The sequence below is a fragment of the Mytilus californianus genome, unplaced genomic scaffold (assembly GCF_021869535.1).
Source record: "Mytilus californianus isolate M0D057914Y unplaced genomic scaffold, xbMytCali1.0.p SCAF_2, whole genome shotgun sequence".
Taxonomy (NCBI): Eukaryota; Metazoa; Mollusca; class Bivalvia; order Mytilida; family Mytilidae; genus Mytilus; species Mytilus californianus.
In genome coordinates this window covers 121,559,152-121,585,584 of record NW_026262668.1, presented here as the reverse complement: position 1 = coordinate 121,585,584, position 26,433 = coordinate 121,559,152, and the positions used below count along the sequence as shown (strand labels likewise).

The 26,433-nt window shown below is 33.7% G+C and overlaps 2 protein-coding genes across 2 annotated transcripts in view; both read right to left on the bottom strand.

Annotated features, from left to right (window-relative positions):
- Window positions 1-5,070, bottom strand: part of LOC127728701 (cytochrome P450 3A24-like) — a 30,293-nt gene extending 25,223 nt beyond the window's left edge. The window contains exons 1-4 of the mRNA XM_052236333.1: window positions 4,924-5,070; window positions 2,720-2,816; window positions 1,707-1,759; window positions 1,165-1,261 (exon numbers count right to left, since the gene is read on the bottom strand). Of these exons, the coding sequence (XP_052092293.1) occupies window positions 1,165-1,261; window positions 1,707-1,759; window positions 2,720-2,816; window positions 4,924-4,997 (321 nt within the window). The 5' untranslated portion in view covers window positions 4,998-5,070. The remainder of the gene's footprint in view (window positions 1-1,164; window positions 1,262-1,706; window positions 1,760-2,719; window positions 2,817-4,923) is intronic.
- A 5,937-nt stretch (window positions 5,071-11,007) lies between these two features.
- LOC127728710 (uncharacterized) lies at window positions 11,008-26,230 on the bottom strand. Its single transcript, XM_052236347.1, has 8 exons — window positions 26,201-26,230; window positions 23,373-23,511; window positions 22,778-22,909; window positions 21,081-21,257; window positions 20,510-20,644; window positions 13,439-13,552; window positions 12,855-12,927; window positions 11,008-12,018 (listed from the first exon to the last, which is right to left on the bottom strand). The coding sequence occupies exons 3-8, from the start codon at window positions 22,851-22,853 to the stop codon at window positions 11,430-11,432; spliced, it is 1,164 nt and encodes a 387-aa protein (XP_052092307.1). The 5' UTR covers window positions 22,854-22,909; window positions 23,373-23,511; window positions 26,201-26,230; the 3' UTR covers window positions 11,008-11,429.
- Window positions 26,231-26,433: the final 203 nt, after the last annotated feature.

Here is a 26,433-nt window from a genome sequence, read left to right as displayed (position 1 = left end):
AGCAAAACATGAATTGCCATTTCTTGGAAACATATTAGTACACCTCGATACTCATGTGCAGTTTCTCATTCTCTAGTTGCTTGCCAGATTTCATTAAAAATGTGATTAGTTTATGTATTGTAAAAAAACAAAGCAGATTATGTAACTGTTACCTTAATGAATATAATACAAATCTTTACAAGGGGCTAGCCTAACCTCTATATTTGATGCAAGATCTAAGGTCTGAAGCGTACCGGGACTCTTTTCATGAAAAATCTTACGGCGATGATTAAATTATATTCGTTCATAAGATGGCAACTGATGCCTAACTGGTATTTACACTTTACTAATTGTTTGCGGAAAGAGTTACGGTTCCTGATTAGATATAGAACAACAATAACATAATTAATCCTTTGTTATATTGATATTTTATGACTTGCTATATGCGTATAATACCCCTTTCTGCTTATTGTGAATTTTATAATTTGCCGTAACCTAATTGCATTGCTACAAATTATTATTTCTTCGCTGATGTGACTTTTTTAAAGGGCTTCTTACCCATATTCTGTTTTATCTAAAAATACGCTTATTTTCACTCAACATCAAGTATACTTTTCTTCTTTTATCAATGAGTTAATATTTTAAAGATAAAAAAAAAAAAATGAGTTAATATTCAATTAAAGATAAATAAAAAATGAGTTAATATTCAAATGAAAAAAAAATGAGTTAATATTAAATGCAGTTGGATAGATGCAACCTTATTGTATAGTATTATTTTGCATATGTGTGATAGTCGAATGAAGAGCTTTGAAATCTTCAGTTCACATTTAAAGTAGACTGTACATATATACCGACTGTAAATACCATTATCTTACTTATTTACCAACTTCAAAATGTATCTACGGAATATTTTACATACAGGCAAATATCTGTCTTAGCTAAGTAATCCTTATCCATGAGTTGTCATTTAAATACAAATATGTATCATACCACATACTCTTATATCTAGCATATAATAACGCCGATCGATAAGTATAAATCGTTTTTATCTAAAAAGAAATAATGATCTTATGATGTCCCTGTGCATTGATATATGTACATGGACTCTTATCTTTTGTGTGGTTGAAAAAGGCAACAATAGTTTTCATTAAGTTTTACTATTCACTGTATACATGTAATACTTACCAGCCTGTTTGGAAATTTTGAGAAATCTTTAATACAAATTTGTTTTATGATATCAACATCAGAGACCATTAATGCAGACAAATTTGCAAAATACTGCCTACAATGTAAGGATTAAGCATATGATATTTTAAACATTAGAGGAAAAGAATCGAGTATTTTGGAAGACAAATTTATCCGAGTCGTAAACTGTCTTTCTTTCAATCGGCGCGAAAATACAAGATATTTGGTTGTTAAGTTGTTTATCTTATCAACCTTTTCTTTGCATTGTGTGGAGAGAAAAAAAAACGTTCTTCACGACTTTCCAACCTTATAGACGTACCTCGACTACTTGAACAAAATTGGTATCTTTCTTGAAGATTTTACACTAAACTATTTTTATGCTAAATGTCTTCAAAATTCACGCTTCAAGTATATATTTGACAGATATAATAGCAAACTTTGGTTATCATTATGTTCTATCTAAAGCAATTTCCTTAATCGAAGTAAGCTGTCATATGTCAGCATATATCTTCATTTATTGCAATATTTACTGTTAAACATACCCAAAAAACTTTCCGTGTTTCTGCACATTTTCAATGTCTGCTTGTAACACACCCTAAAATAGACGAAATCCGTTTTATCTATATTGAGCTGAACAGAAATACTTTACTCTGTTTGGAATTATCTTTAAGTTCTTTTTTCAGTGAAAAAACACCTTTCAGTGTTGCATCAACTGTCAGCACAATATTATTTTTCAAAAACCTAAAATGTCGATATTAATAATTAAAAGGATGAAACACGTTCGAAATCTAAACAACCACTACTACCAGAATCGTTGATTTTGTTGTTGTGAGGAAAGACTGGACACGTTCAATTTTTTCATGTTTTGAGTTTGACCCATGAAAAATACCAAAATATGTACTTTAAGTTAATTCTCTTTTTATGAGTAGTTATATAGCTCGTATTATATACCTGCGAAAAGAACATATATAACGTAGCTAACTTCTTAAGAGCTCATCTCCACTACAAAGACTTCATCGAAAGAGCACAATAACTTACACAACTGCTTAAACAAAACTACATTCAACCTAACCTGAGATCGTAATCACTATTTGTTTAGCCATCATAATATAGTTGGTCGTTATCAGGCAATTGTGAATATTTGATAATTAAGCGGAGATAACATGTGCTTCACGTCTTTTTTTGGCGAACTTGACCCTGAATTTTGTCTCAATATCGGATTTCTTCAAGGGTATTATAATTTGTAGCGCACTTAAAACTGAATACGTTTACGTTTCCGGGCCACCTAATTGTGATGAGTGCTCGTATCGTCCAAAGCTTTAGCTTTTGTTTTGTGTCCGTATACAAATGTGAAAAGTTTTCCATACACCTGTTTTGTTACTTTTCATTTGTCCGGTTCGTATACACCTGTAACAAATTTGTTCGTACACCTATCTTGTTATTTTTTCACTTGTCCTGTTCATATACACATGTAACAAGTTTGTTCGTTCACCTGTCTTGTTACTTTTCATACATTTTCATTAAGTAGGATTCTTTTAGAAACATTGCGTCTGACCTTTTTCATATATTGCATAAAATTGCCCAAGAATAAAGTTGGCCTAGGCCCAGGAATACCAAGTCTCCAGAAAAATGTTTGGCAGTATAAAGAGTACCTACAATAAAAAAAAATAATCTACTAAGCAATATATATTTCAAAAACAGTTATCTCAATAACAAAATCTTTCTTTTTTTCAAACAATAATACATGATCTATTTCCCATGAATTCATCTATCAAACATTACAGAAGCACCATAAGCCGAATTTAGATAGTTATGGATTTGAAGTAGAAGAGACGGATTTGTGTTGGTCACTTGTTTTGGTTTTCGTGATGAATAAAGGCAACAGTAGTATACCGGTGTTTAAAAGTCATTAATCGATTTATAGAAAACAAATCCAGGTTACAAACTAAAACCGAGGGAAACACATCAACCATAAGAAGAAAACAAAGGAACTACAGGATCACTGGAGTGCAACCAAAACAAACGCCAACATACATAGAAACGAACTATTTAATAACAACTGTCATATTCCTGACTTGGTACAGGACATTTTAAGAAAAAATGGTTGATTAAACCTAGTTTTATGGCTAGCCCAACCTCCCGCTTTAAATGAAAATGTTAAAAAATATCGCTAAAATGACAACACTACGTGACAGAAATACAGCATAAACACACATCACAGAGAAACGCACAAACAAATAATATAATAGTCGACACAACATGCAAACCGTAGAACAACAACGAACATCTTCCATCAACGACAGACACCACAAACAGTGACGCACTTACTAACGTAACGAACATGCAATCTCGAACTTTATACAGTTATTTTCACAAAACCAGTCAAAACAATTTTCATGACAATGATGGTATTAAAAGGCAGTTTTATAATTATTTGGACTACAAACGATAAGGCATAACACATTATCCAACCGAAACCATAACAGAAACATAAAAAATAAATACATGAATGTTGGATGTACAAAATACCGAGAAACGTCGTATAGCAATTCAAATTTACACTCGGTACAACAGTCATATTCAGAAATAGGTCACGTTCGGTACTTAGCAGACAGACGATATAGATGATAAACCACAATCTAAGACGTTGTAAAAATGTCATTAGTTAGTTTAGATACAGACACATCGTATAGATCAACCAATTCATGATGGTGTCCATAAAATTTACGGAGTGTCATTTTCAATCTTTCCTCCTCTTAACTCTGTTGAAGCAGTTTCTGCGTAAGGAGCACGCTAATGTATATGAAGTCAGTATAGTGTGAACGTGCACGAGCATAACGTATCAATTGAGGACTTTTCTTTTAAAGAAAGGATTATTATACGAAGAATCTGGAACAAAAAGGTCCCTTTTTTTTAAACCCATACAAAAGACACACCATTTTCCATGTTACTCTTCTTTTTTGATAACCTTTCTCTTTATTCTCGAGAATTGTACCATGCAACTGACTCTATTCATTTTGTTTGAAACCCGACGTCTATGATCATGCATCGCCGTTGTCAAGTAACAGGATGATGTTTTTTTTAATTTTCTTTTCATTTCTTTGTTTCCATTCTAGCTTGGACACGGGAATTATGCTCTATTTAGATTGTTCATCGTTTCGTAAATGAAATAGGCTGCTGATTATTTCAATACTTAATATTTCCCAATGTTCATCCTGTTATTTTGGTTATTTTTTATTTTGAACATGCGGTGTCTATTTATTTCAATATTGCAATCCTGTATTGTACTAGTTACCCGTTGATCACAATGCATCACGGGATGTCCGCGTTCGACGGTGCATGCTGTATAATGTATCGCCATATATATTTCTAATAAAACGACAACAGACATGTTAACTTTGTTCATTAAAACGCTCATTAATCAATTACTTGTAAGCATAATGATATATCTTAACTATAAAAATAAAGATATGGTAGGATTGCCAATGAGACAACTCTCCACCAAAGACCAAATGACGTAGAAGGTAAGCAACTACACGTCACCATAAAGCCTTCAACAATGAGCAAAACCAAAACCGCCTAGAAAATAACTGTTTGCCCAAAATAATTGTTTTAACAGCAATCAGGAAGACAGATCCTATATCGATTGCAGGTAATAGGGCGGTTTTATATCATTTTGTAACAAAAAAGGTAAATGAACTTGTTAATGTTGTTCCAAAGCCATAATTCTAAAAGTAGATTTTTTTACATGATACTTACAAACACATTGTCATGAAGAATAATAGGATCGTGACAAGCCATCCTGGAATTGTTGCGATCCCAAAGAAATCCATGTTTAACTGTTTCTAAAGTCAACTGATGATAAACATGATACATATAGCAATATGATAATGATGTTATGATACAATTTTCTATAAATAGGAATGATTATAGTTGTATGGACGGCTACTTTTGACAAAATTGACTCACTAAAGGAATGAATTATTTCACTCTTCATAGCTTTTTTCACATTTACAATAATATTTCAGCTACATTAAAAAAAATACGTGTTTTTGTGTATGCAATATGATTTCGACAGCATATAACGCCGGTTTAAAAAGATGTCATCATGTATTGTTTCAAGTGATACATGTAAGAATACGAATAAACACAAACATCTTTGACCAACCTTATACGAAACAATAAAATTTTATTTGAAAACCCTACATAAGAAGCTAGTTACGTGAGGGAAAAAACAAAATTCAAAAGGAAACTGTTTATTAATTTAGACCATTATGTATATTTAAGAAGATGAAAATACACTTTATGTTGGTGCGTCCGAAGCACATTTCTGAATTTACCTTCAATAGAAACACTCAAACAAAGCTTTATGACAACAAGATCCAATAGGTCTATAAATAATGGGGAGCTTTATGACAACAAGATCCAATAGGTCTATAAATACTGGGGAGCTTTATGACAACAAGATCCAATAGGTCTATAAATACTAGGGAGCTTTATGAAAACAAGATCCAATAGATCTATAAATACTGGGGAGCTTTATGACAACAGGATCCAACAGGTCTATAAATACTGGGGAGCTTTATGACAACAAGATCCAATAGATCTATAAATACTGGGGAGCTTTATGAAAACAAGATCCAATAGATCTATAAATACTAGGGAGCTTTATGACAACAGGATCCAATAGGTCTATAAATACTGGGGAGCTTTATGACAACAAGATCCAATAGATCTATAAATACTGGGGAGCTTTATGACAACAAGATCCAATAGATCTATAAATACTGGGGAGCTTTATGACAACAAGATCCAATAGGTCTATAAATACTGGGGAGCTTTATGACTGAAAGGGACATACAAAATATATTAGATATATATTTATCGTGTAGAATTTAGCCCAACATAGTTAGATCTGCAAAGCGGGTAGCTTGTCCTTCACTCAGTGGAATTTGAATCTATGATTCTGGGTCCAGCTCGCCAAACCACTAAGCCAACTAGGCAATATAGCTTTCGCTAGTAGAGTTTACTTTCCCTCGGCTCCATATAGAGCTGTAACACAGAACATGATATATGTTGGCATGTAGCTTGAATACCTTATAGATAAGTTTTTTTTGTCTGTCGTAAAGAACGATAAATTATTCTATTTTCTTAATTTAGTTATATGTTTTGATATGTGCAAACTCTTTGACTGACATTCATAGAAATACCTAGGGTTTTTAAAGGTTGAAACCACAAACTAAGCATATACTTCATCTGAAAGGAGTAGGGATAAATAATCCCGAATTTATTTCACACCAGGACCATTTTGAACAAGTCTTTAAATCTTTACTAAAATTTCTATTGTAACAGCCCAGTGTGTGTACTTAAAAATTCCAACAATAAGCTTATTTCTTAACAGGTCATCAAATTATAAACACCTGAGGATATCCAAAAATGGCTATTACGAGAGATTTTTGCAAATTGTATAAGAAGGACATCGTTAAACAAAACTAAATTTATGTTGGAAGTAAGGCTATGTGTTGTCTTTTTGACTACACATCTTTTCAATTTCGATGGTGATGTCTTTCGATGCAAAATTTGTCAAAAAAATTTATAAATTTTTGCAATTTTTATAAAATGCCTTCAACATAAATATATAAAGCTAAATACATTTTGATTTTATGGAAGTATGTTAAATTTTGTATCAATATTTAAAGCATATGATATACACTCTTCAATAATCAATTTTCAGGATTTGTCAACTTTCACATTTTGACCCTGTGAGTGAAACACATGCAGGGCAAATTGTACATACACCTTTAGCCAAACAATGTTCGATCTGCATATCAATATAATACATATAATTTAGACCGGAATTACACAAATAATCACATAGTAAGTGTATGTGTTAAAAGTTTTTTTTTTTAATTGAAAGTTTAGCAAGTTTTTTCAATTAATCCCCCTTCATTTTTACCTATGTGTATTCCGTCAACAGAGGAGAGGGGTCAAAGTGAAAAAATCTTTCGTAATATCTCTAAATATGTAATTTCACCATTTCCACGATATATAAATGTGTCGGACGATCTCCCATACATGAATTTATATTTTTACCTGAGAGATATACTGTTATCTTTTCTCAGGTATTTACCATAAATGGTTATGATATGAACATTTCCTTTTAAGTGGAAATCGTATATGGAAATAGATAGTTACAAAAACGATGATACAACTTTTTACATGATCCGTCATTTCTACGTTATGTGAAATATGCTTTGCTGGAAATCAGAAATCAAACTGGCATAAAAGTGATGACATGATAAAATTGTTAGTCAGAGTAAATTTTTAGTTTTATTACTGTTTATACGTGTCCATTTTCGGGGATTACTGTTCACAATCCTTTCAATCGTATTTTGGACAGTATTGAATACCAGGGCTGAATTCACAAAGAAAGTTTATACTAATGAGCAGTGGCAGATCCAGGCGGGGCGTTCCGGGGGTTGCAACCCCCCTTTTTTGACGATCAATGCATTTGAAGGGGGACATATAGTTGGAACCCCCCTTTATCCTGGGTTGGGAATCCTCCTTTTAAAAATGGCTGGATCCGCCCCTGCTGAGTAGTAGATTAAAAGACTATCCTCAACAATTTATTCTTAAATGATAGATTTAACCATGCGTGACTGCCCACCAATAACCTGAAGAAAAATAATTATTTAATCCTTATATTTCTCAACCCAAGCATTTCCAATTTTAAATTCTAATGCTGTATTATTTTGTAGGAATCCTGCATCATGTGTATCGGTGTATAGCGCATGCATGGACAACAGTGAAATCGACCTAGTGTTTACATAGGCTACGAATGAAGTGCAGGCAGCATGGATTATCGAAGTGTAACCAAGGGCAATTATTAAAACGGAGCAATCCCATTCAAATATTTCTAGATATACAAATCATAGAAGAAATTGTCTTCATGTTCCATCAAAATATTTTGAATGCAATTTACCATTTTATCATAAAGAATGAGTTCTCTTTTTCGTTTGAGACAAAAGTATGCATCTTCAGACCTATGCATATGATAAAATACAAAATCAATAGCTTTCCATTCGGCTATTTAATCTATACAACATATTTGTTATATAATATAAAAATAAGAAGATGTGGTATGATTGCCAATGAGACAACTCTCCACAAAGGGCCAAATGACACAGAAATTAACAACTATAGGTTACAGTACGGCCCTCAACAATGAGCAAAACCCATACCGCATAGTCAGCTATAAAAGGCCCCGAAATGACAAATGTAAAACAATTCAAACGAGAAAACTAACGGCCTAATTTATGTACAAAATAATGAACGAAAACAAAATATGTTACACAGCAACAAAAGTCAACCAATGAATTAAAGGTTCCTGACTTGGGACATCCCAAGTTCCAAGTTGTTTCAAATAAATTGCTGAAAAGCATTTCAGCTTATTAGACTTAAATGAGGATTCTGTGTAGATTGTCCCACACCCATCATGTATATGAATTTTGAAACTGTTTGCTTTATAGATTCAGAGAAAAAAAAATTGAAAAATCGTCTAACCAAAACAAAACCTAACTCTCACGGTGTTTCGTGTTATCGAGATGGAATGGAAATAATTCATTAAAAATACCAAAGTGTCAATAGAAACCGCTTTTCGTCACTCTTGGATATATCTTGGAGGCCAGATTTTATTGGCGGAAGGTTGAGTGCCCAGAGAGAATCGACGGGAATTTAATAAGTTGAAGAAAATGTACAACACAATGTCTACAAAAAAACACGAAATGACAAATAAGTCAACAAAACAAATGATTTAATGACATGAATCATACAAAAAAAAACAGACGAAGGAGTCAGGTGCTCGGGAAGGGTAAACAGTTCCTGCTCCACTTCCGCCATATGTTTTATTCAAAATTATCAATGTTGTTTTAGAAACACGATACAAGTTATTTCAAATCAACTTCCAACGGAAACATTTGTGGAATCAATGACGCAATAAAAGAAGAGATTTATTAAATTTGATAAATCAGAATAAATACATGACTTTCACAGCAATGTTTTCCTTGATCCAATTAGCAATTATTTAAAACAAAAATAGGGATATAATATTCACTTGTCTCATTTCTGATGGTGCATTGTAGTTTAAGAGTAGTTAACGATAACTGTCTATTAATAATGAACCGTTTATAGAAAGTCTTCATAATAAATTAAGTCAATCAAGTAAATGTAGAAAGTAGGAATACAATAAGAAAGTAGAACTATCATATATTGACTCTTACCATAACATTAGACAAATACACGACATTTGTACATATAAATGCTAGCAAACGTAAGGACGCCGAATAATGAATTTTACTTTGTTGAGTATATGAAAATAATTAAATAATCATACAGGATTATACATATAAAATAATTATCTTGATAAATATTCCTTTAAAAGAGCTTGTTTTCAATGCAGTGATTTCCACAAGAGAGAACACAAGTGTTATCACAAAAACTGCTCAGTTAGCATCATGGACTGGTGGATAATTTTAAAAAGAAATGAAAAAAAAACCCACCATATACATGTTATGCGTCCAAAGCAGTTTCCTGGATCAAATAATAACGAAATCATCTATGGCCAACTTTGCTTGAGGGACTTGAAACCTTAGTCTCTTAATAATTTCTAAATTATGAACGGACCATTTAAGAAAGGCATGTCAGTTTCGAGTCACTGACTACCGAGCTGATGATATCCTTGGATCTAGCAACAGCCGTATCGACCCAGTTCTAAATAAAACAATATGAAAACAACACTTAATAAATTGTATGCATTCGAAGCACTTTTCTGGTTTAGCCTTCACCAGGAACATTCAAAGCCAAAAAATGCAAGTTACTTTATTACTAACAACGTTAGACGTATGTCACGCAGCACTTGGATACTACCTTTAATCTTACTGGATGTGTCTATATATTATCGCATTTAGTACGTGTGTTTGATCGCCGCTGATTAGCCTTGTGCAGACTGAATGCGCGTCTGGTGTACTCATATTGCAAATCTGGTATCTTTGATAACTTTTTACAACCAATTTGTAGATACTACCACTGGTGCACGTTTTGTGTCCGAGAGGAACACCACCCAAGTAGTCTGTACTCCGTGCCGACATGACATATTGATGTAGTCATTTTTTTTGTATACTCATTGTTCACAAAAAGTTAAATCCGTTCAAAACACTAAAATGTTTCTATCCCTGGAGCAAATACCCATAGTCAGATTTGGCAAAAAATTTTGAAATGTTTGGTTTTCAGTGTTCTTTAACTACATATTGATGTGGTCGGTTATTTGTTTTGATTTGGGAGCCACCAATGTGTCCTGTGTATAAAAACAGATCACGCGTCTGACTTACAAAAACCAATCCTTGTTTTTTTAATCAATTTTTACAACCACTTAATTGGCCATGACGACTACTGCAGAGACGATGCCTTTTGGTTCAAAGCAACTGATATCTCTCCCGGTTTCGATGGAGATCGTTGTACTTATTTTTATACACACACAAGCGCATTAAAGTCTGTTATATTTTTAGAGAGTTTCCCTTATTTTGACATAGTAAACCTACTTCGAAGTGTAGCTACCACATAAATGTGTGAGGAGTCATGAATTGTACATCAAAGGTCAAGTACTTTCAATTTGTTTCGAATATCTGAAAAAACAGTCTGATGCAGTTTTTTTTAAATACTGTTTTACTTCCACCCATGTTATTTTTGTCTGTCATAAATAATACAGTGCTCCATTTGTGTCAATATTATTATCCGTTCCTGTTAGTACATTTTTATTCTACGAATCAAGAATAAATAAGGGATGACTGAGTGCTTAAAACTCGTTTAATTAGTTTAGGCATGTAATACGTACATTTGTAAATCTAAGGACATTCGGTGTTCATTGCAGATCTTTGATAAAATGTACGTATATTCCAGATGTCATGTACTACATTGCTAGTAACCATGCCACTTGATTTAATATATTCCATAAAACTATATATTTACAACTTGTGTTTCTGGCTATAAGATACATTATCATAATACGTAAGTTACAATGTCCATATGTCACACAAAAATGTGTAATTCTAATTAATCCCTTTTTTCGATTCTTGGATAATTAAATATATCTGATAATGCTCGTCTTTCTTAATTCTCCTCCTATTATTACATTGTATAGTGCTTAATTGATAAATTGATGTATTTGTATTAAATACAAATATTAAACAGCACATGTTGCTAACTTATCATTAAAGCAAGGTTGTTCCAATATGTTCATAACTATCACTAGTATACTCAGGAGGATATTTAACAACCGGTGGAGGAACCGGAATTACTTTCTTTGGAATGCTTAAAAGGCGCGAATCATATACATATCGTCCATTATTTCTATTATATTCTTCATCCTGAATGGTGACATGTCTCGGGGACAGTTTTTCGCTTGATAAGCTATCACTCAATTTCAAAATAGAAGTTATAGGAACTTGGTTGTCATTTTCTTGTGAATTCTCTGATTCGACGATAGGATTATCCAAGTTCATTTTATCGTACCCATTATTTGACACTGGCACGCTTTCCTTATATTCCTTGCTGAGTGACGTGACAGGTTTAGTATAAACTTTATAACTTGGTGCAGGTGCTGACTGTCGTCTTCCAGGTTTGTTGACAACTGCATACTCTGGATTTTTGTCTCCACCTTCAACGGATGCAGCAGATGTTTCGGCATTCTGTGGTGTTGACAACTCAGGGTTACCATCTCTATCTCGTCTTCGTAATTTGACATTGGCTAGTGCAGCTAATAAAATATTTTGCCTAAGTTGTTCTGGATTTGATCTAAAACTGTAATTCGACATCTCATTATTTAATTTCTAACAATTGTAGTCGTCGTTAATTCTAAGAGAATATTTTCCCCAAAAACTGTAAGTAAAGTTATGTTTAACAAAAGTTATTATATCCATTAATGAACTTTATTTAGTGTATAATATATATTAAATGTATTTTGTTTCATATTTGTTCGTTTGCCATTCAGCATGTAAATATAGATTTGTAATTTTATATTTGAACTATGAGATTGATTGATTGATTGATTGATTGATTGGTGTTTTGACACCACTTTCAACACTATTGTGCTATTTCGTGGCGGTCAATTTTTGTTTGGTGGAGGAAGCCGGAGTGTCCGGAGAGAACCACCGATCTTCGGTAGGAAAACTGACAATCCTAGTCAATTAAGATTAGAGTCGAGTGCACTTGCCCCGTGCGGGATTCGAACTCACAACCTCAGTGTTGACTATTTAGTGATACAGTAGTTGGACTACTTAGACCACTCGTCCACCGAGGCCCCTGAACTAAGAGAGATGGGTAATAAACTATGTTTATAAAGTGTAAACATAGTTTATTAAAAAATTCGTTATGAATAACTCCATCCATCTCTGAACTAAGAGAGATGGATTCATATAAGAGCACTGCTCTTGTTTCCTAATTAAGTTTTTCAATTACTTGCATATTTCGTATTTACTTATTTTTGTAGTTATTCATAACCAATTTTTTTAATAAACTATGCTTACACTTTATACAACAATGATTTAAAACTTTCAACTTATATTCAGTATAATTTCTACTTCTAAATGAAAGTCGATGCTTCTATTATAAGTATAACTAGTGCTGCTATTACTCACCTTTTTCTTGCAATTAATATTAATATGACGATAACTGTAGCCAGTAAAACAATTCCTAATGCTATAAACAATCCTGGAATAAAGTAAACCAACAGTTTTAAACAGATAAAAGGCAAATTAGAACGTAGGCAATCTAGTATAAAGTGTACTGAAATAATATGAAAGCGAAAATTATTTTAAGTAAATCCTTTATTATTGTTTTATGTAACTGCTTGAAGACCACCAGACAATATTTATAACAGCTACTGCAAATTGTGCGTTTTCCCCCCTTATTTTTAAAACGCAATGAAAATAATATACTAGTGTTTAATTTTACTGCGTACATACATTTAAAATTGCTCCAAGGACGTCTTTTTAATATAATACTACAAGTTTAATTGACTATCATCATTTATAAATCAATGAATAAGTTGAGATATCATTATTGAGGAGTTCATGCATGTCGCTAGTAAAGATATACATGTAGTTGATGTTCTAATGATTTTAAAGTAGCAGAAACTTTCTGGAGCAAACAATGTACAATCACCACAACAATTATTTATTTTACATTCTGCAACCAAAATATGTCTGTACAAAAATATTACCAATTTTAAGTCCCTCGTCATCTTGTTCTTGTATTAATTGAGTTCCTTGTGTGGTTGTACTTGTTGATGTGGTAGGAGGTAGATAACAACCATCAGATGTTGGATATCCAGGAGCTGTAATGTTAATGTATGACGTTATGTTACGATATAGAAGGAGGTAGATAACAACTATCAGATGTTGGATATCCAGGGGCTGTAATGATAATGTATGACGTTATGTTACGATATAGAAGAAGGTAGATAACAACCATCTGATGTTGGATATCCAGGGGCTGTAATTTTAATGTATGACGTAATGTTACGATATAGAAGGAGGTAGATAACAACAATCTGATGTTGGATATCCAGGAGCTGTAATGTTAATGTATGACGTTATTTTACGATATAGAAGGAGGAAGATAACAACCATCTGATGTCAGATATCCAGGGCTGTAATGTTAATGTATGACGTTATGTTACGATATAGAAGGAGGTAGATAACAACCATCAGATGTTGGATATCCAGGAGCTGTAATGTTAATGTATGACGTTATGTTACGATATAGTAGGAGGTAGATAACAACCATCAGATTTTGGATATCCAGGGGCTGTAATGATAATGTATGACGTTATGTTACGATATAGAAGAAGGTAGATAACAACCATCTGATGTTGGATATCCAGGGGCTGTAATGTTAATGTATGACGTAATGTTACGATATAGAAGGAGGTAGATAACAACCATCAGATGTTGGATATCCAGGAGCTGTAATGTTAATGTATGACGTTATGTTACGATATAGAAGATGGTAGATAACAACCATCTGATGTTGGATATCCAGGGGCTGTAATGTTAATGTATGACGTAATGTTGCGATATAGAAGGAGGTAGATAACAACCATCAGATGTTGGATATCCAGGAGCTGTAATGTTTATGTATGACGTTATGTTACGATATAGAAGGAGGTAGATAACAACCATCTGATGCCGGATATCCAGGGGCTCTAATGTTAATGTATGATGTTATGTTACGATATAGAAGGAGGTAGATAACAACCATCTGATGTTGGATATCCAGGAGCTGTAATGTTAATGTATGACGTTATGTTACGATATAGAAGGAGGTAGATAACAACCATCTGATGTCGGATATCCAGGGGCTGTAATGTTAATGTATGACGTTATGTTACGATATAGAAGGAGGTAGATAACAACCATCTGATGTTGGATATCCAGGAGCTGTAATGTTAATGTATGACGTTATGTTACGATATAGAAGGAGGTAGATAACAACCATCTGATGTCGGATATCCAGGGGCTGTAATGTTATTATTATACCTTACATATATTTCAAACAATTCTATTCGGTAAAATGTTATCACGTGACATGGAACAATTCAGTTAATTTTCATTCAATTGCAAGGAAAAACGAATAACCCTAAAAATTTACACCAGCGTTGAATAACCCTATTAATCACCGGCGAATAACCTTTTTAGTTTGTTGATTTGTACCCATGAAAATGACGTCACAGACGTAAATAAACAAAATGGCAACGTTCAAGTTACAGGAAGCCTATTGATCGAGAGAAGAGGAAATAAGGCTTTTGATGTGAATCTTGTGCCGATGATATCTCTAATAACGGTCCTTTTCAAACATCAATATTTTACAAAAATAATCTACCTTTGTTGTACATACGAGAATTCTAAGACACAAATTATATGTATTTTTGAACGGCAACTTGTGTTTGCTACTGACTCAAGTAAGGGTAAGTGCTTTTACAATGATTCAAAATGCCCTTCCATTGTTAGTTCGGTATAATAAAACAATTGTGGCCCCTTAGAAGCGATGAATATCCAAAATTCAAAATTGTCAACCCTTAAAAGTTATTTCACTTCGGGCTGCGCCCTCAGTAAAATAACCTTCTCGTGTTGACAATTTTGGATATTTACCTTTTCAACGGGCCATAATTGTATAATGTATGACGTAATGTTACGATATAGAAGGAGGAAGATAACAACCATCTGATGTTGGATACCCAGGAGCTGTAATGTTAAAGTATGACGCTATGTTACGATATAGAAGGAGGTAGATAACAACCATCAGATGTCGGATATCCAGGGGCTGTAATGTTAAAGTATGACGTTATGTTACGATATAGAAGGAGGTAGATAACAACCATCTGATGTCGGATACCCAGGAGCTGTAATGTTAATGTATGACGTTATGTTACGACATAGTAGGAGGTAGATAACAACCATCAGATGTTGGATATCCAGGGGCTGTAATGTTAAAGTATGACGTTATGTTACGATACTGAAGGAGGTAGATAACAACCATCTGATGTTGGATATCCAGGAGCTGTAATGTTAAAGTATGACGCTATGTTACGATATAGAAGGAGGTAGATAACAACCATCAGATGTCGGATATCCAGGGGCTGTAATGTTAAAGTATGACGTTATGTTACGATATAGAAGGAGGTAGATAACAACCATCTGATGTCGGATACCCAGGAGCTGTAATGTTAATGTATGACGTTATGTTACGACATAGTAGGAGGTAGATAACAACCATCAGATATTGGATATCCAGGGGCTGTAATGTTAAAGTATGACGTTATGTTACGATACTGAAGGAGGTAGATAACAACCATCTGATGTTGGATACCCAGGAGCTGTAATGTTAAAGTATGACGCTATGTTACGATATAGAAGGAGGTAGATAACAACCATCAGATGTCGGATATCCAGGGACTGTAATGTTAAAGTATGACGTTATGTTACGATATAGAAGGAGGTAGATAACAACCATCTGATGTCGGATACCCAGGAGCTGTAATGTTAATGTATGACGTTATGTTACGACATAGTAGGAGGTAGATAACAACCATCAGATGTTGGATATCAAGGAGCTGTAATGTTAATGTATGACTTTATGTTACGATATACAAGGAGGTAGATAACAACTATCTGATGTTGGATATCCAGGAGCTGTAATGTTAATATATAATGTTATGTTACGATATAGAAGGAGGTAGATAACAACCATCAGATGTTGGATATCCAGGGGCTGTAATGTTAATGTATGACGTTATGTTACGATATAGAAGGAGGTAGATAACAACCATCAGATTTTGGATATCCATGGGCTGTAATGATAATGTATGACGTTATGTTACGATAAAGAAGAAGGTAGATAACAACCATCTGATGTTGGATATCCAGGGGCTGTAATGTTAATGTATGACGTTATGTTACGATATAGTAGGAGGTAGATAACAACCATCAGATGTCGGATATCCAGGAGCTGTAATGTTAAAGTATGACGTTATGTTACGATATAGAAGGAGGTAGATAACAACCATCAGATGTCGGATATCCAGGGGCTGTAATGTTAAAGTATGACGTTATGTTACGATATAGAAGGAGGTAGATAACAACCATCTGATGTCGGATACCCAGGAGCTGTAATGTTAATGTATGACGTTATGTTACGATATAGTAGGAGGTAGATAACAACTATCAGATGTTGGATATCCAGGAGCTGTAATGTTAATGTATGACGTTATGTTACGATATATAAGGAGGTCGATAACAACCATCTGATGTTGGATATCCAGGAGCTGTTATGTTAATGTATGACGTTATGTTACGATATACAAGGAGGTAGATAACAACTATCTGATGTTGGATATCCAGGAGCTGTAATGTTAATGTATGAAGTAATGTTACGATAAAGTAGGAGGTAGATAACAACCATCAGATGTTGGATATCTAGGAGCTGTAATGTTAATGTATGACGTTATGTTACGATATAGAAGGAGGTAAATAACAAAAATCTGATGTGGAGGTAGATAACAACCATCTGATGTCGGATATCCAAGGGCTGTAATGTGAATGTATGACGTTATGTTACGAAATAGAAGGAGGTGGGTAATAACCATCTGATGTGTGATATCCAGGGGCTGTAATGTTAATGTATGACATTATGTTACGATAAAGAAGGAGGTAGATAACAACTTTCAGATGTTGGATATCCAGGGGCTGTAATGTTAATGTATTACGTTATGTTACGATATAGAGGAAGGTAGATTACAACCATCTGATGTTGGATATCCAGGAGCTGTAATGTTAATGTATGACGTTATGTTACGATATAGAAGGAGGTAGATAAGAACCATCTGATGTTGGATATCAATGAGCTGTTATGTTAATATATGACGTTATGTTACGATACTGAAGGAGGTAGATAACAATCATCTGATGCTGGATATCCAGGAGCTGTAATGTTAATGTATGACGTTATGTTACGATATAGAAGGAGGTAGATAACAACCATCTGATGCTGGGTATCCAGGAGCTGTAATGTTAATTTATGACGTCATGTTACGGTATAGAAGGAAGTAGATAACAACCATCAGATGTTTGATATCCAGGAGCTGTAATGTTAATGTATGACGTTATGTTACGATATAGAAGGAGGTAAATAACAACAACCTGATGTGGAGGTAGATAACAACCATCTGATGTCGGATATCCAAGGGCTGTAATGTTTATGTATGACGTTATGTTACAAAAAGTAGGAGGTAGATAACAACCATCAGATGTTGGATATCCAGGAGCTGTAATGTTAATGTATGACGTACTGTTACGATAAAGTAGGAGGTAGATAACAACCATCAGATGTTGGATATCCAGGAGCTGTAATGTTAATGTATGACGTTATGTTACGATATAGAAGGAGGTAAATAACAACAATATGATGTGGAGATAGATAACAACCATCTGATGTCGGATGTCCAAGGGCTGTAATGTTAATGTATGACGTTATGTTACGATATAGAAGGAGGTAGATAACAACTATCAGATGTTGGATATCCAGGGGCTGTAATGTTAATGTATAACGTTATGTTACGATATAGAGGAAGGTAGATAACAACCATCTGATGTTGGATATCGAGGAGCTATAATGTTAATGTATGACGTTATGTTACGATATAGAAGGAGGTAGATAACAACCATCAGATGTTGGATATCCAGGAGCTGTAATGTTAATGTATGACGTTATGTTACGATATAGAAGGAGGTAGATAACAACCATCTGATGTCGGATATCCAGGAGCTGTAATGTTAATGTATGACGTTATGTTACGATATAGAAGGAGGTCGATAACAACTATCTGATGTTGGATATCAAGGAGCTGTTATGTTAATGTATGACGTTATGTTACGATATAGAAGGAGGTAGATAACAACCATCTGATGTCGGATATGCAGGAGCTGTAATGTTAATGTATGACGTAATGTTACGATAAAGAAGGAGGTAGATAACAACCATCTGATGTCGGATATCCAGGGGCTCTAATGTTAATGTATGACGTTATGTTACGATATAGAAGGAGGTAGATAACAACCATCTGATGCTGGATATCCAGGAGCTGTAATGTTGATTTATGACGTTATGTTACGATATAGAAGGAGGTAGATAACAACCATCTGATGCTGGATATCCAGGAGCTGTAATGTTGATTTATGACGTTATGTTACGGTATAGAAGGAGGTAGATAACAACCATCTGATGTTGGATATCCAGGAGCTGTAATATTATTGTATGGCGTTATGTTACCGGGAGAATTAACAATTTTGGAATTATACAGTTATGTTGCATATTTGTACCTATATATTTTTTATAAATGTTTCACGAATGACTGTAATATTTTTTCTGTCTATGAAGAAATAACATAAAAAATGTGGTGCACACTGAATAACCCGCGTAGCGGGTTGTTTTAAAGTGTGCACCACAGTTTTTATGTTATTTCGAATAGACAGAAAAAATATTACAGTCATTTCTTATAATTTAATTCTTAATTCCATTTTAAACCGGAGTAAATCATGAAAAAACGTTGATGACGTCGCGGTCACATGACAAAATTATGTCTATGAGCTGATAAACAAAACAACGTCAGCCAATCGGAAGACGCGTTACATCCAAAACTAAATTATACTTATATAAATAGAAAACACTAACCACAGTAAGTTGAATGACGTATATAAAATATTTAGAATAAGTATGATAACCAACATAATCTTATTATTTCAGGGAACAGTTACCTTGCGACTTTTCAGTTTAAAATGTAGCTGATGTTTTATAGCAACAAACGAAAAATGTTTTGGTATTTCGTTATAATTTTGCATAGGCAGACACATGCCAATGATTTAGTAGTTCCCAGTAATTTTACAATGGTACTATACTAGTGGTTTCGAAAGCTTATTGTGCAACCTCTAATTGAAATCGAGAACCATAACTTAATAACTTATTTGAACATGTAACGCTTCCCCCCCCCCCCCCTTTCCCCTTTCACGAGAAAAAACTCGACCCCCGATTCAGACTATTATGTTCTAATATACTTAGTTGATGATCCAAACGTTCACTCTCATTCTCGTTGTGAATATCAAGTAAGCTTTTAGATGGATCCAAGCATTCTCTCTTCTTCTCGCTGTGAAGCTTCAGTTAGCTTTTAACTGTGACTTTCTCAAATGAATGCATTTGAACGTAAATTTCATGCTAGGGGGACATTTTATATTTTGTTTTGTACCACAATCGATAATTTCAACTTAGTACTTTGTTTCATGTTGGATGCATTTCACATGTGTCACATGTTATATATGTAAATAAATACGTTTTTGAATATTAATATTATTCTCACAGAATTTCCAGCAATTTCTTTCACATCTGTGCAACTATAATGTTGATATTTTTACTTTTTCAAAGGTGCTGGCCTTTTATGCCTTTTTTAATTAGACAAGAGTGTATGTTGTTATTCGTGTACTTTTTTCAAAGAGGTGTAACTATGTTGCTGGCCTTTTATTCTTTTTTCTAAATAAGACAAAAGTGTATGTTGTTGGGCATGTACTTTTTTCTTATGTAAGGATGGTGTTGTTCTCTATCGATGTTAACGGAGAGGTCCTATGCTTGAAACTTAATTAATTAATCTGGTTTTCAGAAGTTAGACGGTAAAGGATAGCACAGGACTTATGTTAAAGTTCGAGAAATTTCAGAAATAAAACATATGTGTATATTACAAACTTACGCAGTTCACAAATAAATGAAAACATATTTTGTTTTTCACATATTGATATTGGATAATATGTCATGGTAGGTCTGGCATTGCTGGACTCTTTTCTAAGTGAATAACATCCAAACACTGGATTTTGAACTGTAAGATCTAAAATGAGATTGATATTTATTTCTTACTAAAACACTTGAACATATATGTATTAGACTACCTTACTTTTAGATAACATTCATAGAATGAAATATATTTTCTACATACTAAAGCGAAAAGTCATAAGTCATTAAAAGACAAACATTAGTTGCTAAACAAAATCCCAAAATCGTTATTATAAAAAGTCAACTGACGCACGAACAAACGGACATCCAATATTCCAAGTTCAATGTTAATAAATAGTGCATACCATTGAATTAAATCTCAAAACTTTACAATTTGAATGAATGCATAAATCTGCATTTAAGATAGATCTTATAATCAAATAATAAGAAAGAAAAAAAGTTAAACGTTTAATGAACTGGTGATTGAAAGCAAAGCAATTGTACGACAAAATAAAAAAATCAAGCCCTATAATTCTTTACCAAGTATTTACCTTTTAAAACAAGATCGACATAATTTCGATAAACTCCAATCCAGAATTCCCGCTTAACGTCATTAGAAACAGCACAGTTAGATACCATGTTGTGTATGCCAACCAAAGAACCATAGTTTTTACAGAATGCCTGAGCTGTCAGCCATGTCTCTGGTTTATTTACTAAGACTCCCGATCCTTAAAATGAAAACAGCTTGTTATTTTTCCTAATATTGACAACCTTTTCACTATGTCACACAATAGACAGCCATGTCCGATGAAATGATCATAACTTACAAAATGTTACAGGATTATATTTTCATTATAGCTACTCTTGTCTAAATCTGTTGTTCTAGATACAAAAATACTTAAAAAATTTTATTTTCCGAATAAATTTATATTATAAGTAATGTAATGATACACAATCTTGCAATACCGAAATCATAAAAGTCAATATATGGCCTGTCTCGCTCTGTTTAACAGAGACAACCAAAGACATGGCATAACAAGAATGTGTGTAATGGTTAGATATGTAAACAAAATCAAACACTATGGAGGCTCATGACTACACTCACATACAGGCACGTGTTGCGAGTTTAACATGCAGTTGTTCACACCCTGGCACTTTTGTATTTTAAGATAGTTGTGTCATTGGTGACCATACAACATGTTTTTCTTTCGACACCAACCGACCTCATTTTTCATTTCCATCTGTGTAACAAGTGTTCAAAGTTAATAATAAAAAGTGGAGCACATATTAAGACCGTAAAATAAAATAAGCTCAGCAATTGCATTTAATCTAAACCATTTGCTATATGTATTACCGACATGAAAATCACAGATAAAAGTATACCCACTTCCCTTTTTATTCATCAATACTTGATAATACAGAACTAAAAATATACGCAGTTATTGGCAGCATGCTAAAAACATTTAATCTGCCAATATATATTAATTTTACATAATCAAATTATCTTGTGATACTTTGCATTATTCTGTAAAAAAATCAGATTGCATGTACTAAGACATGAATGCAGGCCTATATGCTAAAGATGCTGAATTGCGATAGTCAGAATAATGATTGTAAATATTTGGGACTTGCAAAAACAAAGTCTTATTTATCTGCGACTCTTTTCACAAAAAATCTTACGATTAAAATTGATCGTAAGTTATACTGAAATGTGTATGACTTACGAGTATTTTTACTCTTAAGATTTTTTGTGAAAAGAGCCGCTGCAGCGTAATTATCATAAAATTACACGTTATTATATTGATAAGCATTCTTCTTATTTCTATTCATAATCATTCTTTTTAGCATATGTATGATTTTGATGATAAAAAAATTAAAAAACCCAGCTCAATACTGCATGTGTGACCACTCTCTTTTTTGCTTTAATTGCTGTTTTTTACTGTTGAGGAAGCGTTTTGCAGAGTTCAACTACTTACTCTAGGTAGATTATTTTGTTTTGTCTCAACACATAGTGTATCTCAGTACTAAATGTGTGATCACTCTCTTTTTGCTTTTATTGCTGTTTCTAGATGTAAAGCTCCAGGATTTTTTTTTCTTAAAGAAGACTAAATATTACATATGTTAGCCATCTTTAAACTTTAAAATAAAAAAAAAATAAAAAGGTCGTTCTCAACACTATCTTATTGCCAATTATTAAAGAGTTTCACAGCATAACAACAAGTTAAACATGCCCAAGGAACAAACTCACCACATAATGCCGTTAAGTTGTTGTGACACTCGTGTTCAAAATATGTCCATTCGGTACTACTACTGCAGTTCATCATTGCACAGTGTAAATTGGGGTAAGAGTCGGCTGGGTACTGTATAAGGTCACCATGAACTTAAATAATAAACAGCAATAACCAACATTAAGTTTCTGCCTGAGTCATTTACTTGTCGGAATGAAAAAAAAGGTGAGGTAGGAGTTTAGTTGTACTCAATATTTTCTTTATATTCGCTATTAACGTATATCTATCTAAAATCAGAAAAAAAATAATATTTGTTCCGCTTTGATCTCAGTTAAAATGTGACATGCTACTTAAATTTGAGGAAGTTAATATATGTAGGCATCTGATGATATACGCAGTACCATTTTAGAAAGTTGATAGAACATGAAAGCTATATGAAATGTATGTTAATGAATCTACAACACAAAACACACACATACACAATCCTATCTAGTATATGTTTTGGTGATACTAAATTTCGTTCATTTGACCAATAGTAAATAACTATCTCCTGTTTTTCCTCCCACATGCTATTTCACTCAGCACTGTGGTAGACATTAGTTATTTTGATCTTACCTCTATGGTAGACGTTTATACTGTTACTCCCACCACATTGCTCAGTTCCATTACCAGGACAAACAGTGTTACATTTTGACTCCGGTGTTAACCAAGATGTGTTCACAAAATTATTATAACTGCATAAACAAGTTGATCCCTGAAAATAAATTCAAATGATTGCCAATGAGACAACTATATATCCACCAAAGTCCAAATGAAGTGGATGTAAGCCATTATAGCCAATCGTACGGCCTTCAACAATGAGAAAAACTCATATCGTATAGTCTGCTATAAAAGGCCCAGACATGAAAAATATGAAACAATTCAATTGAGAAAAAACATATACGAAAAAACAAATATAACAGACATGAACCAACGACAACCACTGAACTGCATGTCCCTGACTTGGGACAGGCACATAAAAAATGTGGCGGGGTTATTTTTGAAGGCGCCAACCCTCCACGAAATTGGGACGGTAGTGTAACAGCACAACACAAGAACAAACTATGCAAAACAATAAACGAATAACAAATATGCCAATAGTATAAAACGACAACCACTCAATTACAGGCTTCTGGCTTGGGACAGGCACATATAGAATGTGGCGGGGTTTAACATGTTTGTGGGCGCCTGCCCTCCCCTAACCTGGGTCAGTGGTGTAACAGTTCAACATAAGAAAAACAAAAAATATCAGTTGAAAAGGGCTTAACACATCAGATCGATACAAAGCAGAAAAACATCTAACAAAAACACAGACCGGACGTGGCAGAGTATTTATTCATTCCTCACATAAAAAAGACACAAAGTACAGATCTGAGAGTACTGGCAGTTACTGACAGTTAGTTAAAAGACAATAACAACTAATAACAAATTCATGTATCTAAGACAAAAATATCAATCAGTACACATCCAACTTAAACGAATGATCGATTGTTGGTTGCTTAACGTCCAGTGGCAAATATAAACTTAAACGAAGAAATATACGAGACAAAATACTCATGATATGTTTGAAAAGGACCAGATATCAAAGTCTTAGTTACTGCTTGTCATCATGTGCGATGCTAGAAGGTCTTCAATGTATTCAGATGAACTCGTGATTTCTTACAAGAACATGGTGGTGCCCTTAGTCGGTTCTCTCTGATAGTCATTGATAATACAAGGCGGTACAATTCAAACCAATATAACATACTATTAAATAACTGTCTAAATCGGCCAATACTTCGGGGAACACATCAAACTATCAAACACACAGCAAGACAATAATAGGTCACAATATATAAATATAAAAAAGAAGATATGGTATGATTGCCAATGAGACAACTCTCCACAAGAGACCAAAAGAAAAAGAAATTAACAGCTATAGGTCAACGTACGGCCTTCAACTATGAGCAAAGCCCATACCGCATAGTCAGCTATAAAAGGCCCCGAAATCACAAATATAAAACAATTCAAACGAAAAAACTAAAGCCTAATTAATGTACAAAAAAATGAACGAAAAACAAATATGTAACACAGCAACAAACGACCACTGAATTACAGGCTCCTGACTTGGGACAGACAAATACATACAGAATGTGGCGGGGTTAAACATGTTAGCGGGATCCCAACCCTCCCCTAACCTGCGACAGTGGTGTAACAGTACAACATAAGAACGACCTATAAAAATCAGTTGAAAAAGGCTTAACTCATCAGACGGATACAAATAGAAATACATATAACAAAAACACGTGGACGTGACCGGGTACTTGTACATCCCGATTACAAAAGTCACTAAGTACAGATCTGAGAGTACAAGCAGTTACTGACAGCTAGTTCAAAGCCAATAACAACTAATATAAAAAATCATGCATTTAAGACTAAATTATCAATCAGTACACATCCAACATCCAATGGATTTAGTGTAAAGACGTCATAAACAGTCAGAGAAAAACATGACCTTGTGCATATGTATATAACAATAATATTTAGTTTGCTTTTAATTTACTGATAACAAAATCAATATTAATACCAATAAAAATAACATTCAAAGATCTAATGACAGTGTTGAATTGGTAACCTTTTAGAATAAGTTTATTTAAAGGATCGATAAGTTTACCAGGATCGTTTCTAAATTTCCAGGCACGGTAAACAACAACTTCGTAAAAATGAGGATGTGCTATCCCGTTTGAAATTAGAATTTAGTAAAAGTTTCAAGTAATTTGTGGTAACGAAATCCTTGACTTAATAATTTACCAGTAATACATAGATTGCGTTCGTTAAAATCTAAAACGTCACAACAGACACGGGCATAGCGAACGAGTTGTGAAATATAAACACAGTAAGATGGTGCCAAAGGAACATCACTATCCGAAAAAGGAAAATTAACAATAGGGAACGAAAATCGTCCCTTTTGTCGTAAATTTTAGTGTGGAGCTTAACGTGTAAAACTGAAATGTCTAAATCTAGGAAAGGACAGTTATTAGCGTTTACATTTGATTTATTTAAAGTAAGTTCCTTTGGGTAAATTTCAGCAGTATATTTAGAAAATTCTTGATTATCTAACGAAATAATATCATCAAGATAACGGTAGGTAAGTGTTGTGGAATCTATCAATTAAACGCAATTTAGACGGGTCTTTACTTAGCTTGGTCATAAACTGTGAACGATTTGTAGCATAGTTTGACAAATTATCCTATTACCTGAAGTGCAAAGTAATCCGTAGCATTGCAGATAGTTTGACAAATTCTTCTATAACCAGAAGTGCGAAGTAATCCGTAGCATTGCAAATAGTTTGACAAATTCTTCTATTACCTGAAGTGCGAAGTAATCCGTAGCATTGCAGATAGTTTGACAAATTCTTCTATTACCTGAAGTGCAAAGTAATCCGTAGCATTGCAGATAGTTTGGCAAATTCTTCTATTACCTGAAGTGCAAAGTAATCCGTAGCATTGCAGATAGTTTGACAAATTGCCGCTGAGTTGTTATCTGTCTGTATACCATACCAGCTTACACCTAAAGATCTCTGGCTGAAACATCCTAAAAACGAAAATTGGAAGTGTAGTATACTGACACATACTAAACAGTGTAGAATAACTACACA

Coding starts and splice junctions, on each gene's coding strand:
- LOC127728710 (XM_052236347.1), bottom strand. CDS start 22,853: ATGATGAACTGCAGTAGTAGTACCGAATGGACATATTTTGAACACGAG. Junction 20,645..21,080: donor TGTCGATCTTGTTTTAAAAG/GTAAATACTTGG, acceptor ATCTCATTTTAG/ATCTTACAGTTCAAAATCCA. Junction 13,553..20,509: donor TTCATTTATTTGTGAACTGC/GTAAGTTTGTAA, acceptor TTAACATTACAG/CTCCTGGATATCCAACATCT.